Genomic DNA, 17,293 nt, shown 5'->3' with positions numbered 1-17,293 from the left:
CAGGATACAGTTGGACTCCCACTCACCTAACAGGAACCAGTCTGCAGGTTACACCGACACAGAAATAGAATGTGCAGCAGGCTACAAAAAATCCCTGAAATTACCTGGTGCTGGGCGTTCATTTAAACGAAGCATCCGTGGGCGGGTTATGCTAATATGAAGAACTTGCAAAATACATAAAATCATGCTCTTGATATTTATATCTGCAGTGTAATGTGACATTTATGATCTATAGGGGACTGCAGAAAGCCTGATAATGACAGAATTCTGATGTTTGGCAGCTCGTATGTAGGTTGATGTGTTCGCCGTAATGTTTTATCAGTGGGTACAGACAGGCCTCCACATCCTCCAGAGAATTATTACACTCCTGGTATCAGAAAATACAGAAAATCCCTAATGTAAGTCATGCATGTGTGAGCATGGCTGCACATGCAAATACAGCAGCAGCAAAGTAGCAAGGCAGTGAAATGATGGATTTCATGCTAACATAGGTGTTTTTTTTCTAGTCTTCTGGTCTTATTCTTCTTCATTCAGCTATTAGTTGTTTCTTTTTTTCTTTAGCAACAATTACAGTCCACTCCATCATGTGGGGAGGTGCATAATGGCTGCACATTCACTGAGGATATTATGGAGACAGATGTATAATGAAAGCTTGGAGGACAAAGGTAACACCAGGAATAGAGTTTTTTATCTGCGGTGTTTCTTCCATACATCATCTGTGACGGGCTGCGCGTCCTCTGACTGGAAAACCGAAAATACAAATTAGCTGTAGGATCACATTTATCAGAGAGGGGATCATATTCTGGCCTAACTCTGTTAGGGCTCCCAGGTGCATTAACTGCTGTCTCAGATGTCCTTCGAGCACGCTGAATCGCGCTCACGTTTCAGCGCGGTTGAGACGCAACCATCCTGCTGTTTGGATCAGTTATGAAACGGAAGATTCCATTCTGCACGAGCGAGAGAGACCCTCCATTAACTTGTACCCTCCGTCCCACATCTCTCCATCACGACGGCGCCGACGTCCATGGGACTCTAATGAAGGCCGGCAGGCAGCACACAAGCTGCCCGCTGACCACCCTCCATTGATTTCTTCAATGACCCAGGACAAGGGGACGAGTGCTCGATACCAAATACCTGGAGGACACGGTCACACACACTGTATGTGGCTCAGCGCAGCAGCAAGAAACCATTGATATCACTTACTGTCCTGTGGCGATGCATCATTTAAAGGTCAGAGGAAGAAACGGCTTCATCCGTCGTTGCCCACGTCTGCTCTTTCCTTCTTTCTGAAGGTTAGATCTCGAGAGGAAAACTGGGGAGTTATATCCCCCCCCAAAAATTTAAATGACAAGTAAAGTCTTTATTAGTCTCCTTAGCTGGCAGCTCATATTAAATTAAAAGTGCCAACTGTGTCCTTGTCAACGTCAATGTCTAAAAATGTCCCCGCAAGATGACGGGGACTTTTCCCCTGTTAATCTTTTCGAGATTAAATAATACAGAATTTTGGGTTTTTTTTGACAGCTTTCCTAACAACAGTTACGTAACGTGCCCCCGTAGCGGTTTAGCACCTATCAGAGGGAGAAACCCAAATCCTCTGCGACAAAACCCGCTGTAACTCTACAGAAAATCTGTAGGAGTGTGTGAGGCTGTGCTCCGATTCTGGCTCGTTCAGGTCGGGTTAAAGCTGATGAAAGCTCAGCTGTCAGTCACAATGGTTCTGACTGCTGAAAGGGGCGGGGCTTCTTCATATTATGTATTTGCAACTGTGCCCTGCTGAGCTCATAGTTTCTTTAATTCACAACCCATAAATGTGTTTATGAGTCTTTAACAAACTCTAAATTGGGGGTTCTACAGGTGGGATGCCAGTCATATGACTTCTTGAGCGTCTTGAATGGGGGAAACATCAGACTGTTGTGACTATTGTGCTACTTTGCTACTTTGGTGCCGCAGGTGCAGCCATGCTCACACATGCATGACTCACATTAGGGATTTATTAGCCCCCATTATCAGTAAACATGACTGCTCCTCCCTCAGAACAAGACCGTGGAAAATAAGAGACGCTTTTTTCGTGTTTTGACGATTCAGGAGGGCACAAATTTGCTCCACTCACATCAGTATTCACTGCGAGGTAACAACTTCATATCTCCAGTGTTGTTACCACTGTCAAGCTGTCCTTCTGGGAGCCTGGCCACCTACAGAGGAGGGAGGCTGCAGATAAAGTGTTGAGACAGCTCAGACCGTGGCCGCAGCTCTTCATTTATAGATCGCGCTGCGTGGAAACCTGTCGTGTCCTACTGGGATTAGGTAACTGTGTGGTGTGTAACACGAACCGACGGACAACCCTCAACCCCTGGAGAAGAGGCCTGCGATGGGCTGGGGGATGGGGGGGGATTACGCAACCTAATTGCTGCACAAAAATATGCATTCCTGCAATTGGCACAAACCTAAACGTGGGATGAATTAGGTTGAACCTGGACAGCGTGAAAAGTGTTGCAGTGACTTGCAATATTTTCTCGAGAAAGCAAGATGGAGTAGAGAGAGAGAGAGAGAGAGAAAACAAAAATAATGAGCAAAACAAGGTCACAGCACAGCGGCCGGAGATCATCATCTTTAGTTAATGCTGGACACGCACAATAGACATGCACAACATGCCTCCCACCAAGTGCTGCTTTACAAACGAACTACTGATGCATGGATTCATTCCTCAATAGCTGAGTGGGAAACAGAATGGATTTATTTTGTAATTGGTGATGTTAAAGGTTGAGTTTCTACCACAAATTTAGCAGGCAGTGCAAAAGCACGTCCAGCTGTTACGTTTTGCCACTTAATACACACAAAATCAGACACTCTTTGTGGTCTTCATGGCTTTAGCACCCAGTGTAGAAGTCTTAAACACATCCACGTCAATACAGACCACTCGCTGCCTTTGGTCTGTGTTGTGTTATGAATTAGTGAGAGGTACACCTGTATGTACACCTGTATGTACACCTGAACTGTTCTGTAGGGTTAAGTCTTCATAAAGAACCCCCCCAAAAACAGGCGTCACACACTTATGAGCCACCACCATAAAATGTTACTCGTTAGGTAAAGCATTTATCACTGATCCAGTCCACACTAATTATTATCAACAGTATCACAGGTGAACTTTCTTTTCACAGGTGAAAGTTCTTTAGTATATCAATTTAACTTACAAAACCATTTATTAAAAAGTTATATTGCAGATGCTAGAACAACAGGTTAATTAACATGTAACCTTGTAGTGTGCATCAGCATATTATAGTTATTATAGTTATAGTTTGTACGTGTATAACCACAACATAGAGAGAGAGCATATATGCTCAGATACTCACTGAAGCTGGGCAGGGAGGTGTAACGCCATTAAAGTCCCCCTGGGAAACAAAGGTGGTATTTATTATTACTGTCATAGAAACATAAAGAAAGTGAGAAAAAATAGATTTAAAAAAAATACAGCAATATAAGTTAAGGTGTCTCTTCCCACTAAGATTCCTGTATATTTCTATATAACAGAGGCTTCTAGATCTGCCTTCATGGAATCAAAACATGTAATACACTACAACACAGGCCTCCTTATCGCTGTTGTCACGGTGTCAGCCTATTTTAAGCAAATATCATAACACACGCTCACGTAGGAGGAAGTGAGTCTGTTTGTCCTGCTGATATTTCCAGTTACGTAACATTTGACTCAACCTCAGCTCTACAGCAGATGCAGAGGAGAGACAACATCAGGGCACCCTTCCGCATTAGTCAGCGATTAACACCCATGATATATGTGAAAATTGGGCAAAGTTCACCTATCAGTATTTTCAGTATTTGGAGAGAGACGGAGGCATTTGTTCAGCTACCGCTGCTAATGTCACGTTAGCTTTTTAGCTCTTGGAGTGAGTGAATCTCCTTCCTCACTTCCAGCTTCCACTTTATCTCTGCCTCAATGTCAAGTGAGGAACAGGTCATTATGAACTGAATGAGGGATTAAAAAGGACCTGATTAAATCTCCATCTGAGCCATCAGTCAACATAATGAGTGTTTCAATAAAACATGGATATGCCAATAAAATATGTATACGCCCAATGGTCCCTGGTGTTAAACTGGCATAATTTTAGTGTCCAGCATCTCTGGAGTCCCAATTAATTTGACGTGTATGAATCTGTTTATTGGGTGCACAGGAAAAATTTGTGTAGCTGTACTCTTTTACCTATAAATCTTTTCTCTGTAGCTACAAGGATAAATGCTTCCGCGCTGTGATGGTTCCCATGTTGCTTCCTGCAGGTGACCGCTAGCTTTTTTTCGGTGATGCAAATAAAGAGCCGACGCGCTGACAATAGCAGGGCCGCTCCATCACAAATGCAGGATTCTAGATAAATAACGCACGGTTAGGTATCTGGTGTTCAGCCTAACGAGGAATACAGCTTCAATCAGAGCCCGACCATGCTCCCGTCAGGTTTCAGTCACAGTCGGTCCGGCTCGATGCACAGCTTCTTTACCCGCTGCTGTATTTGTTCTCTCCAAAGGTGACGTTTTTCATCGAGGTTCCAAGGCTACGGATTAATTATTTTCATTCTTCTCTCTGCTTTCAGGGCTGGATTGGGAAGGAGGGGTGGGGGTGGGGGGGTGTCTTGGGGTGAAATAAGAGAACAACATGACCACACCAGGATGAAAAATAACAGAATCGTTCTCCCATGCTGCTTTGCTTTCCTGAGAGCCACCTGTGCAGGGACAAATGACCAGATTAATAGGGTATTCCGCGCTGTTCGAACTGAGTCTTGAAAGGATTTAGCACTTAGGAATTAATCTTCGAAATTGTTGCTAATGACTCCCGTCCCAGGGGCCATACACGTGGCCACCTGTTCCCCTTTAAACTGCGAGCAATTCAACATGTGTCCTGTGGAGCGATCGAGCGCACCGATGACATGGAAACGATAGCGTGCAGGATCATCATGCTTCGTGGCGTAAGTGTAATTATGTCCAGATTGTTCCTGCAAAAGGCTGACATCTGTGAGCCCATTAGAGGCTTTAGTAAATAAGAGCTAGAAGAGTGCACACCCACACACCTTCCTGACCTTTTGACACCCGCAGGATTCCTTCGGCCTCTTGTATCTTTCATTAGTCGCCACAGCAGCAGAACCGTGCACTGAAAATAGCATCTTTACCAGCCGGCAGAAGTCAGAGATCACTGGTTAATAAAACCACAGCTGAGAGAAGAACAAACTCTGAGGAAGATGGAGGAATCCGCTGCTATTGATTGATAGCAGAACGCAGCATTCGCATGAAATAATTGGTTTCAGGAGAATGTTGGTTTTATACATGCCGCACGGTGCAATCAGCTCCAATCTTCACATCAGCAGTTTAGTTTGATCAGAGTAAATGTTTTTAAACTCTCATTACCGAGCAAACTTCTAACTACACGAATAAATGAGCTACAATGTCTACTAGGCCTCAGAACTGCAGGTTATTTTTATTTATTTGATGAAAGTGGAGGAAGCAGGCTGAGAGTCTACAACCACCAGCTGAGGGAAGTCACAACTAAAAGTAAATGGCCACACTATTGCAGGAGGGCACAGCTAATGCTAACACCGCTAACAGCAGACGGGCCAATACTGTGGGCCAAATTCCAAGTCAGGAGGAGAAACCCAAAGCTCAAGTTCATGCCCACCATCACTCATTTGGATTTCCTTATTTATTTTGTCTTGTTTTCACATTCTTCCCCGAGTCTTCTCACTCACGTCAGGTCTGGGTAATATCTATCAATGTCACCTCTGACAAGATGACAATACATTGATAAATGGGATAGACTATATATAGCCTGCAGTCAGTGATGAGATTATATCTGAGGTTGTGGCATCAAAAACTGAACATCAAGCTCAAACAGTCCAGACAGTGCTGAAAAATGGTTCGACGAGGATACCTGAAGTACTATGCCCTCACTGGGCACTGAGTTAAAACTCCCCCCACGACTCAAATACACCCACAGTCAGAATGGGCGTCGAGAAAAGCTACTCGTACTGGCAGTTGTTGTGTATTTGAGCCGTGTTGCGTCTGATTTGTGGGTGAATTTTTGATCATTTTAATAAAGGCACCTGTGATATAACGCTGGCCAGCCTGCAGAAGTGCACGTGCAGTGACGAGCCTCAAGTGTACCAGTTGCAGCACTGGGGTTGGGAGCGGGGGGGCAGCGACAGGTGCGGACACCAGGTACCTGACATGATCCAATGAGACAGGGTGATGAGTCACCGCGGCCGTGAGCGAGTCTCTCCACTTAACCTGCAGCGAGTCCCATATGACCGGCTATTTATAGCTCCTCCACAGCCTTCCCTACCAATCTGGCTTCACCTGAGCTCAGTTTTGCCCTGAAATGCTACGTGCCGAGCGAAATACTTTGATTTTTGACGGCTTTGATTGAAAATTCTGAAGCATATGTAAGCACTGGTCGTGAAACACCAGAGCTTTTAGCTCAGGCACGTTCAGTTGTTAATTTTCTCTATTTAACTGATGATGCGTGTGGATGAAAGCATCTCCCTGTGAGTCATACGGCAGACGGTCTCTGGACCTAATTAACTAACGTTTCATTCGCTGATCTTCTGAGGTATTATTTCTTCAGCAAAAGGCTTAATAAAGAAAGAAAGATACTGTTTTAGCATCATTTTTTTTCTTTTTTTCTTCCTCTGCAAAATTGGTAATGCAAACAGTGTACAGCTATTACATGTGATTTTTTTTTAACAGCTTTTGCAGCTGTGAGTCGAGGGTGACTCTGGCACAGCATCACCGCATCCCAGGAGATCTATCATATTAATGATCCCGAGGCCACTTCATTCTTCAAAGAAGCAGCTCAGCTGTCCAAATAAATTATCATTGGTCTTCCATTAAGGGAAGTTTTCAAATCTCATCACAGAGGACGCCATTAATCTGCTCCCAGCTTTGCTCTCAAGTTGAACGCTCGTCCGCTGTACTCCAGCCAGCCATGTCTGCCAGCCCTCAAACCCTCTGATGGAGGAGGTCTGACTGAGATGAAAGGTAGGTTCTCCGCTGAGGGTCTCTTGGGCTTTCCTGTGCGCAGCTGAAAGGGATGTGCGTGACAATTCCCTGACCTCTGACCTCCTGATGGAACGCTTTTAGCTAATTCGACAAATGCTGCATTTGCGTGGTGAAAAAATCCGCTATAACCAGCGCCGGTCCCCCGGGGGGCTCCTGCGCGCACGCAGGCCACCTTCCAAGCAGAAAACGTTAATATTCCGTGAGGACGTTTGCAAAAAGGACCTTGAAAAGTCACTGTGCAACTTTCCAGCTCTTTAATGAAATTGCTTCTCATAAAGTTGGCATTCAGAGACTATTATGTGTTTCATTACGGCTCTCTGCTGTTGGAGACAAACTCGTTTTCATTTTCTCAGGATGTAACAGGGCAATAAATCCATTTCCTTTAATGCCCTGCGCACAGCCCGGCTCCACTCTCAAGACCTTAGCGGCTTTGCTCGGAACTCTGTTAGCGTCACTTAACGGTAAACAACCCGAGCTGCATGCAGGAGCTTTTATTTGTGCTTCTCAGACTCAAACCTCAAAAAGAATTACCCACCGCCGAGTGTTGGATGTGTTATTCTTGTCTCCTCCCACCTACCGTACCCACCTGCTATCTTATCAGCATCTCTACTTATAACAGGACACGATCGTCCTGCTGCCCCTTATCTGGACTGTTTGCATCCCTGAGTCAGAGGCTGAAGATGAGGCAATATTTAGCTGCTGCAAGTCTGCAATTAGACGCTTGCAGTCAGACAACAGGTCTGACAGATAGCTCTGTTCCTGCCAAAACCTTCCCAAACGCCAACAAGAGACTGCGGTTATCTGCAGAGTAACACCCCCAAGGTCCTCGTGCAAAAGTAGCAAGAAACCATTTAATAAAACCTGACAAAACTGGTCTAACTGGTCCTGTATGGTGCCGCTGATGCAAACTAGCTATCAAGAGAGCTTTAATCACGCATTTTTGCCAAGAGATGATCTGCAGACCGGCCATGATGGAAAATCTCCTTAAACCCACCGTTTTTTTTCTTTGCCAAAGCCGCCTGGGCCAGATCAAATTAAGTGGTTTGATACTTTCTCTGCCAATCAGATTACCCTTATAATTCCCATAAGTGTTTACGTGATTAAAGCTGGTTAATGGGCCTGAGGAGAGTTTACGGTGTCGAGGGCTGGCTGTGATATCAGGCAGGGATGGAGAGAAACGTCAATAAACCGAGGAACATTTTCTGCTCCACTGTGTGGCGACTTGTCAATCAGCAGCTGATGAATACCTGAATGTTCCGTCCTAATGATCTTTGTGCTCTTTAGAAATTACAAGATGCCAGAGGGGTGTGGGGGAAAAAACACATTTGACATATAGTGCATCCGCTGTGTGGTGACACGGTGACTAAATATAGAGCAGAAAATGGAGCAGGAGAAGAGGGCACACTAAGGACCATAAATATTCACAGTCCGTGGATGGAAAATGCTCCTGTCCAAGGAGAATTCTTCTATTCTCAAAACTATTGCTGAATATGGCGCCAAGGACGCTTCCGCCTACATGCTGCAGCGTATCGAGCGTGGACGTGATGCCGCTCTAAATGTCCCTGTGCCATTTTGATACAGATCTTCATTAGGAAATGATCTGAATCCTGCTGTTCAGGCTGATGGCGGTGGAGATAGAGTGGGGGGCGAGGGAGAGAAAGACAGAAGGGAGACGGAAAATCTTTCCCTCTTCGCCCGCTACTAATATACTTGCCTCCTGAGGGAATGGTATCCATCATGACGCGTGCATGTGAGCACAATGTGACTGTGGGAGGGGACAGGCGGCTCATGGGTGCCCCCTGTTACAAATGCACCCCCACGTTTACCCCTTAAAGTGTCCATCAGCGCCTTAATGCGTCTCCCGGAGGGGGTGACAGAGCCTGAACTTGCACATTATTAACTCCCGACGCTTTTATGGGCCGGTGGAACTGAATGCTGCTTCTGAATAAGATATGTGCCTGATGTTTGGTGGGTGTATATCAGTCTTTAACTTCTGTGCAAGGCGGCACGTACTCCATACACAGTCGGTAAATAACAGGGATTTCATCCTGCAGTATGATCAGAATAAATTTCATATGATAATTGTGGCATCAGTTCATGTTCAAGGTAACAATACATCCAAATAAGTGCTGCACAAACAGTGTTTACAGTGATCCACAGCAGCTTTAAATCATAAGCAGCTTAGCAGACTGAGGTGGAAAGTCACAGCCAAATTGGCAGGCTCATGATAAATGCATGCCATTTATGTAAAATATTAATCAAATATAAATGTGAAATAAATTAAATAGCGGCTGATTCCCCCGCACTGGCTGGAGATGATAAAGTGAACTGGCACATTTGCCTAGGAAAGATGTGCAGATGTGCGAAGGCTTTGTGTTGTTGGTTTTTCCAGTCTGAGTGGGCGTTTTCTGGGGGGAGGAATAAACCGCTTCCATTTGTAATGCAAGCAATGCAATTATTTCAGAATACAAACATCATCTCTTCTCCGAGTAGGCGTGGAAGATTAAGGGTTTGAGTCGCACCTCTGGTGTCGGCGGAGGTGGGTTGTACAGTAAAAACCTCAGGCAGCAGGAGCCACTGGGAAGGAGCGCAGGGAGGGCAGGAAGAGTTTGGATGTTATCGGAGTTCCAGCGCACCACACGCAGCCAATCAGCTGGCTGGAGTCAGCTCAGCCTCTGCCGGAGTTGTTTTGGAGCCCGAGCGCAGTCGGATCCTGTGCGTAAAACCAGCTCGTCAGACGCGGCAGCGGTGCCATGACGGCCAGAGCTCAGTCCGAAAAGTCCGGAGAATGAATTCCTTTTCAAAACGGATACCATGTGTTCTGCATAACAGGATAGCAGCTATGAACTACTACAGCATATAACACTGGTACTGTGGAGTAGCTGCCTCCGTCCTCCTCCATCGACTCAGTTGCGCCGCGGAATGATGCAGAAACCAGCCGAGGGAAGATTTTCTACCACAGGTAAGATGATGTTGGCGTTATTTATCCAAAATACTGTTGGTTACAAGGAGAAAACAGAAAGAATAACAATTCCCAATGACATGAATGCCTTTATATAAATCTAGATATTTTAGAAAAAGTCTAATAAGTATTTACAATCACATTAGGCGAGGAAAGTGTGTGTGTGTGTGTGTGTGTGTGTGTGTGTGTGTGTGTGTGTGTGTGTGTGTGTGTGTGTGTGTGTACGTGCATCCGCACCGCGCGTGTGTGAGAGAGAGACAGAGACAGAGAGAAGGACATATATGACATTTCAGCTGAAAACGAATGGAAGGCTGAGAGAATGGTCATTAATAATTGTTCATAGTATTCAGAGACACTCACACATGCAGATCTACCTTAGTCCAATGAATTATTTGTGCATGTGGAGTGTGTTTTTGTTGTCTAATGTAGTGTGTAATGGAATTCCCTGTTATCTGGGGAGCAGCTCAGCCTCGCAGGCACGATGTGAGAGTGGAGACCGCAGGTTTTTGAAGATATGGAGTCTTTGGTATGTGGGCTCAGATTCAGCCACTGGCCCGCATTATTCACGCTCTCTGCACGTCAAACAGCTCTGAAAGCACCCCCCCCCCCCCTTCATGCTCCAGCTAGATTGTAACGTTCTCGAGAGGTTGGTGGAGGGCAAAGGTCTGAGGGATGCAAAGTTTACTCTAGAAATCGGTTGAATCAGTTAAATATGCAGTCAGTAAATGTAGCTTTAGGGAGTCAGGAAGGCCACACTTTCATCAGTATGCATTGTGAAATCCCCCCCACCCCCACCCCTTCCCCACTCTCATGGTGTTTTAGTGACTCTGGCAAGAGATCCAAAGGTTGAATCCCAGATGTTGGTTTCATGGCCCAGGCTGGTGAAGGGTTTGCAAGAGGAATGCAGATCACCTGATGAGACTGAATGTTTCTTCCTAAAGTAATCTGTGACTGAGACTCGTTTGTTTCATCTCATCGTTTCAAGTCAAATCTAACTGTGCCCAATGTTTCTGCAGCTATCAGCCTTCCAAAACGCTGGGATTAATCTGACGTTTGAAGACGCCACCATGGAGAGCCTCAGTGAGCTCCAGAACCCCCTCCTGGGCAAAACCAACAGAAATGTGGCACAGAACAATTACCATGGTTACCAGTGCGACTACCCGAGCCAGCCGTACCAGGACAGCCTCATCGGCTTCTACTACGCTGAGACCGATGGTAAGCTGGAGACACAGCAGTTCCTGGACGCCACGTCGCTGCATCTCGCCGTGGAGGCCTTCTACAGGCCCGGCTTCATCCTCTGCAAGGACAACACCAGCCTCCACAGCAAGGACTCCAAGAGCGAGAGCTTTGAGACAACATTCACTGAGACTAAGGACGCTGTGCTGGATGGAGATTCTCCGGAAAATCCTCTGGAAGGCGAGCCGGGAGAGAAGGATGTGAAGATCCAGACGGTGTCATATGAGGTGGAGGAGGAGCAGGGACCAGAGTATGAGGTCAGTGATGGGTCCAAAAGCATGAAGACATGTCTGCACCTTTATTTTTACCACACTCTATAAAAGCACAAGAGGTGATTAACATTCGTGCACATGATGCTCAGCTTTGCTACATTAGCTCATATTCAAGCTAACAGCCAAATAGCTATATAAGGAATATAAGGAAAACCATCAAAAAAACATTAATTCAAGGTGAATTATTCCTTAACTCCAATGACAAAAGGCATTTAAGTAGGTTTCATAGTGTTTTCCACAGTCCAGAGGCTCAGAGCATCGTAAAATGAAATCATGGTTAACAGTTGCTTATTCAGCATTTATGATCATCCTGTCACTTCAGTCATCAGCAGAACATTACAGTTCTCTTTGTGACAGTTGGTATCTATTTATAATTGATAATTCATACTATGGTATCTTTTTTCAGCAACAGTTAACACACTGATTAAAGCTTACCGCTGTCCTAAGTGGTATTTGTTGAATTTTCCCGTGGTGTTTTTGTCATTTCTATTTTAGGAACTGTTGACTCAGACAGGTCCGACTCTGCACCCGCAATATAACATGAACTGCTATACACGCGGTGGATGGTGCTCACCTTCCAATTATGGCAGGATAACTGCTATAACTAAAGACATTTAAGAGCATTCAGGGCACCTTTGGCAGTGTTTGACAGGGTCGTTAGAATATTGAGCTACTATGGCGGTAAAGACAATCCAGCGCAGACACGGCACATTCAGAGCCATTTATTTTCACTGGAAAGTAAATTATGGCATTTATTGACATGCTCATTAGTTAATTATTCCTTCCTAATGGACCGCTTCACGCGCAGTGTTTGGTATCCGGATTTGGAATCTGTCAAGTTACTGGAGCCTTTCAAACCTACGGCCGGGCCCTCGTGATGCTTTTGTTTCGATTAATCCTGGGAAAATGGAATGCCTCTTTATCTGTCAAAGCTGTTTGTCCTTTCAAAAGTTCAGTTACCCCAAAGATGGCCGTAAACAAAAGGTTTGCTAGCTCTGAGCAGGCAGGTAGGAGTTCTAGGGTGATGGGGTGATGACGGCGCCCGATCGTGTTTGAGGGCTGGCAGACAGATTGAGATGACTGCTGCTTGTTCCATAGAGGTGGTGGTGGTGTGTGTGTGTGTGTGGTGTGTGTGTGTGTGTGTGTGTGTGTGTGTGTGTGTTTTCAGCCAGCCTGTGCTGATGTGTGTCCAGGTGAGCCCGAGGCAAAGCTTGATGCAGTGAATAATCTGATGAAATGGACTCAGACGGGTGTTTCCATGCAGTCTTGCTCCCTGACATGGGTGCTTGAATGTCATGTGACACGCACATGGAATTTTGCTGGAATCCATTTGGAAATGAAATAGGTTGATTCCACACACAATGACATAGTCCAGAGAATCCCCCAACACCATCGCCTTTTACTGCACCACATATCAATAATCTCCAATCTCCCCTAATGGATTATAAGGACCAAGCTAATGAAAAAAAGACCAACAAGTTTCGCACCACTGAGGTGAAACAGCAATAGATTGCAGGTATCAAAGGAAGTGGAGCGTACAGGCGGTGCCGCAGTGGCTTCTCTGAGCAGGTGTCAGGGTCCTGTCCTGCTGTGGACTCTAACAAGGCCTGGCAGAGGCCTGTGACAGCGTCGTTAAAGGGATTCTACCTCAGTGGCTACCTCATCACTTATACCGGATCAGAGCAGGTCGGTCTCCACGTCAGACCCGGGCGCCAATCGCTCTGAACCGCTATCAGAACTCACCATGAAGATAAAGAAGATTAGCGGTGTTTGTTGGCACCGGTTTCTCCGTGATTATTTGGTCTGAACAGCTGCCGTTTTGACGGATCTCACCTGGATGTCCAGGTGGACGCTGCTCATAAAAGAGATAACAGAAAGCTTTATAATCTGCTTCCTGAATGAGGGTTAGAAAAGGGTCCATGGAAGATTCCCAAAATAGCACAGGATAATTACACCACACCCTGGAGCATTAGTGAAGTGAAATTAGAAATGCGGTGGTCATTTCTCCTGTGCCCCCTTCGCCGGCTGTCCTTTAATTGTCTTTAAAAGCGTCGGTTCCGTCCCTGCCTCGCATATCGATCTCGATGTTTTTTTCCTCCCCTTTCTCCACTTTGATTGATCCCAACAGGCAGCGAGACTAACAGATGAAACCTGCACCTCATGAAGGCTATTTATCTGGATAAATATCCAGCCCGTCTCTGGAACCGCTAGTGGGAGGCGGCGCCTTCTTAAAGGTCACGGAGCCGCATCGCCGTCGCCTTCCACGAAGACAATGAGTCAGTACGGTCCAGACCGTGTTCCACTCATTCATTAGCTGGTTTGGCTGCCGCTCTCCTGAGTTTGTGTATTGATTTGGAGTCTCGTGGGCAGTGGAGGGAGACGCTGGAGCACTTTGGAGCAGGGATGACACAGTCCTCTTGCTGTGCCTCCTGTCACCAAGCAATGATGGAACAATCCATTAATCCACTGTTATCTGTCATGTTGTTCATGGGTGTTGACAAAGGAGCCCAATCCTCTCCGGCTGGATGAGCACATCCTGTCCTGGGTGGCAGTGGCGCCGTTGGCACCGTTGGCGCCGTCATACGGACAGACTCCCAGTACAACGTCCGCCTGACTGTCCGCCTTCCTTTTCATCACTTAGATTTCAATCTCCAGATAACCGCTCTCACCTTTACTGTCGTTTTCCCCACTTTTTTTTTTACATGCAGCTAACTGTTCTGCTGTCTTCCAGAGCGACAGCTCCAGCGACAGCGAGAGTGAGGACAACTTCATCGTGCTGCCCCCTAGAGACTACCTGGGTCTGACCATCTTCTCCATGCTCTGCTGCTTCTGGCCCTTGGGCATTGTTGCCTTTTACTACTCTCACAAGGTAAAGACTCGGAGACCTCAGGCCGGCCATTAACTCTGATTACACCGCTTTTTATTTAAAGTCAGTGGACACAAGCACCTGCACTCAGCGCTGCCGCGGCCCATTTTCCTCCCCCGTTAGCATCCCCGTGGATGTTTCGGGTGATTGACTCTGTGAGTCCAGCAGGACGGACCCGGGCACCACTGGCCTTTAACGCACATCAATGTTGGGCTGTTGAGCGCAACAACGTTTTTCCAAGATATGACATGTTGCGTTTGGCGCTCCGAGATTCGGCCCCCGGCTTGTAACGGCAGTGACAATTAGGTCCGTGGCGGGGGGAAAAAAAGTGTCAGAAGAATAAAGAATTTTTATTTTGCTAGGAAACTAAAACATCCAAACAACACATTTGTCACTGTCGGAGGGATAATGACCTAATCGCCATGGTAACTAATGGCTCATGGCGAGCCTTTTCTTGCTTTCTCTCTTAAATGTGGCTTAACACCTACTCACACACTCGTTGCCGATGAGTAACACGCTGCCTCGCTCCGCTCTCTGCTTTGTTTTGACAGACAGGCAAGGCCAACGCCAAGGGAGACTTCTCCGGTGCAGGAATAAGCTCCAGAAGAGCTCTGTTCATGGCCGCCCTCGCCATCACCGTGGGGACAGGGATGTACATGGGGGTGGTCGTGGCTCTCATAGCTTACCTGTCCAAGCCCGGGCACGTATAGCGTCAGGAGCGCGAGACGGAGTGACAGGAACGCGTTGACAGATCTCCTCCAGGCCAACTGTGAAAAGAGTCGGTTTGTAGAAAAGAAGCAACAGATAAACCCAACACGGAGAAGAGAGAAACGGGATGTGTGTGGACGGCGCTCAGCTCGACATTTGTATCGATTCAGCCTGTTTCATCTGGGATGTAACGGCTGAGGTCTTCTCGTCTATCATCTCACGAATGATGAAACCAGTGTGGGGAGGACTGAGCTGAAAGAAATGTCCCGCCGCCACATTTTGACACGTGTTTTGTCTCTCCTGTAAAGTAGATGTCAGTGCTGTTGCAGATCCCGTGTTGTCTATTTTGTAATTTATTAAGAAAAAAGAAGAAACAGACAGCGTTTATATGTCAGTGTTTCAGAGCAAAAGAGTATCGCTGAAGTCCGATTGTACAGTCAGAAAGCAGCGCTGGAGAGAGGTATTTATGTCTACTGTGTACTTCAGCACCAGTCAATAAACGATTCCTTTGGCATGAATAACTCCTGTTGGTTTCTCATTATATGATGCAGCGTCTGCCCTCCCAACCTGCTCATCTCAGCTAAAACAGATACATCTGTGTCATAGTTACAGGAGGGGGAAAGAGGCAGGCAAAATCAGATCAGTAATTATGTTCCAAATGGGATTAAAGGGTAAAAATAACTATATGCCTGACACTGAGCCAGAACACACACGGATGGTGGTGAAGATGCTGATTGGTGGGGGTGATGGGGGGTGTCCACCATGACTCTGGGGGGATGGGGGCTCTGAAACTGCTCTAAGAGTAAGAAAGACTGGATGGACCATCAGCATCACCGTCAAAATCATTATCATCACCACCATTGTCTCCATCATCATCATCATCATCATCATCATCATCATCATCGTCATCGTCAGCAGGAGCAGCAGCAGCACCATCATCTCCATCACACTTCTGTTTGCTTTTTTTTAGCGTCACCCTTCAAACAAGCGCTGCTCAATGGGGGGAGTCGAGCTCTCATCAATGGCAGCCGCAGCGGGCGCAGAAGTGGGTTCACTCTGAAAGCGAGTGGAGCGCTGCGTATGTTTTCTCTCCGTCTTTCAATAGGAAGCACCACCCACGGCTGCTCTCTCTCTCCCTCTCTCCCTCTCTCTTTCCCATTCTATCTCTCTCCCTCACTGTTTTTCTCTCTCCTTCAGCGAGTGGATTTTATTAGTCATCCACCCCCACAAGAATAAAAGCTTTCCAAAGAGGCGGCAGATGGTTGAATCTAAATTTCTGCAAATATTTCACTGCATTTGTTTGAGTTTAAATGCAGCTTTTGCGGCCGCCTGTTTCCAGAAAAACGCACTCCGAGTTTACTGAAGTCATTTCCTCGCCCCGTCACAGCAGCAGCAAACTAGAACACTCCGCTGAGGACAAAGTGATGAACGAGCCGAGACAAAAGGGCAGAGAGACAAGAACGCATCAGAGCCGAGTGCGGCTTTAATGAGGACGGTTCTTCAGACAGGCCGTCCCAAACTCTCATGTTTATCAGAGCTCTGCCTCCTCCTGCTGCTGCTCAACAGGTGCATCTTAAAATCATTTCACTGGAAGACAACCGGAAGAAAATCCTGGAAGATTGCTGAGGAAACCTGCACAGATTCCCTCAAAACGTGAAAAGATGGTGGCTTTTCCCAGCTGAGACCCTCAGAGGGAGGCCGAGGAGGAGGAGCAGGTCTTCAGATAAAGACCTCTGGGTCCTGGGTCCTTTACGCAGACCTAACGGACGCGCTTGAGGACGGATTACAGACGCGCACATGATGTAGGAGGCTCATCCGGACTCGGTTTTCCATGCAGACTCCTGTGTTTGATGTATATTTGATCATTTAAGGGGCACTTTCTAGGTCAGCAGCCCCGTCGGTGACGTCAGTGATGTACATCGTGGTTGATTTATGACGACGTGATAGAAAAAAGGAGAAAAGGGCAGAACTGTGACGGTTTTAATCAAGATCTTAATCAAGGGTATTGATCCGGTAGGTGTAGGGATTCAGTAGCCTCCAGAGGTCGCTGAGAAAAGATGGTTTTTCAATTATTTGTAAATTCTGTGCATTATTGTGTGCACTCTATAATTCCCAACGTTTACATACAAATGATGTCATAGAAAAGAAGTCCTAAGTTACAAGAATATGTGAACACTCACCCAATGTCCCATTTTTGGA

At 46.3% G+C, this 17,293-nt stretch overlaps 1 protein-coding gene across 1 annotated transcript; it reads left to right on the top strand.

Annotated features, from left to right (window-relative positions):
* Positions 1–9,502: 9,502 nt before the first annotated feature.
* Positions 9,503–15,615, top strand: LOC130540316 (synapse differentiation-inducing gene protein 1-like). The gene is made up of 4 exons (XM_057059376.1): positions 9,503–10,012; positions 11,029–11,505; positions 14,252–14,389; positions 14,938–15,615. Exons 2-4 carry the CDS (start codon positions 11,080–11,082, stop codon positions 15,094–15,096), a joined length of 723 nt encoding a protein of 240 aa, XP_056915356.1. The 5' UTR covers positions 9,503–10,012; positions 11,029–11,079; the 3' UTR covers positions 15,097–15,615.
* Positions 15,616–17,293: the final 1,678 nt, after the last annotated feature.

This window comes from Takifugu flavidus, chromosome 16 (assembly GCF_003711565.1).
Source record: "Takifugu flavidus isolate HTHZ2018 chromosome 16, ASM371156v2, whole genome shotgun sequence".
Lineage (NCBI taxonomy): Eukaryota > Metazoa > Chordata > Actinopteri > Tetraodontiformes > Tetraodontidae > Takifugu > Takifugu flavidus.
The sequence above is the reverse complement of the archived record's forward strand: the minus strand, read 5'-3'. Positions and strand labels throughout refer to the sequence as shown.

Bases quoted from the DNA above. Each gene is read 5' to 3' on its own strand.
- LOC130540316 (XM_057059376.1), top strand. From the start codon at position 11,080: ATGGAGAGCCTCAGTGAGCTCCAGAACCCCCTCCTGGGCAAAACCAAC. The intron at 11,506-14,251 runs GTCAGTGATGGG...GCTGTCTTCCAG, and splicing joins AGCAGGGACCAGAGTATGAG to AGCGACAGCTCCAGCGACAG. The intron at 14,390-14,937 runs GTAAAGACTCGG...TTGTTTTGACAG, and splicing joins CCTTTTACTACTCTCACAAG to ACAGGCAAGGCCAACGCCAA.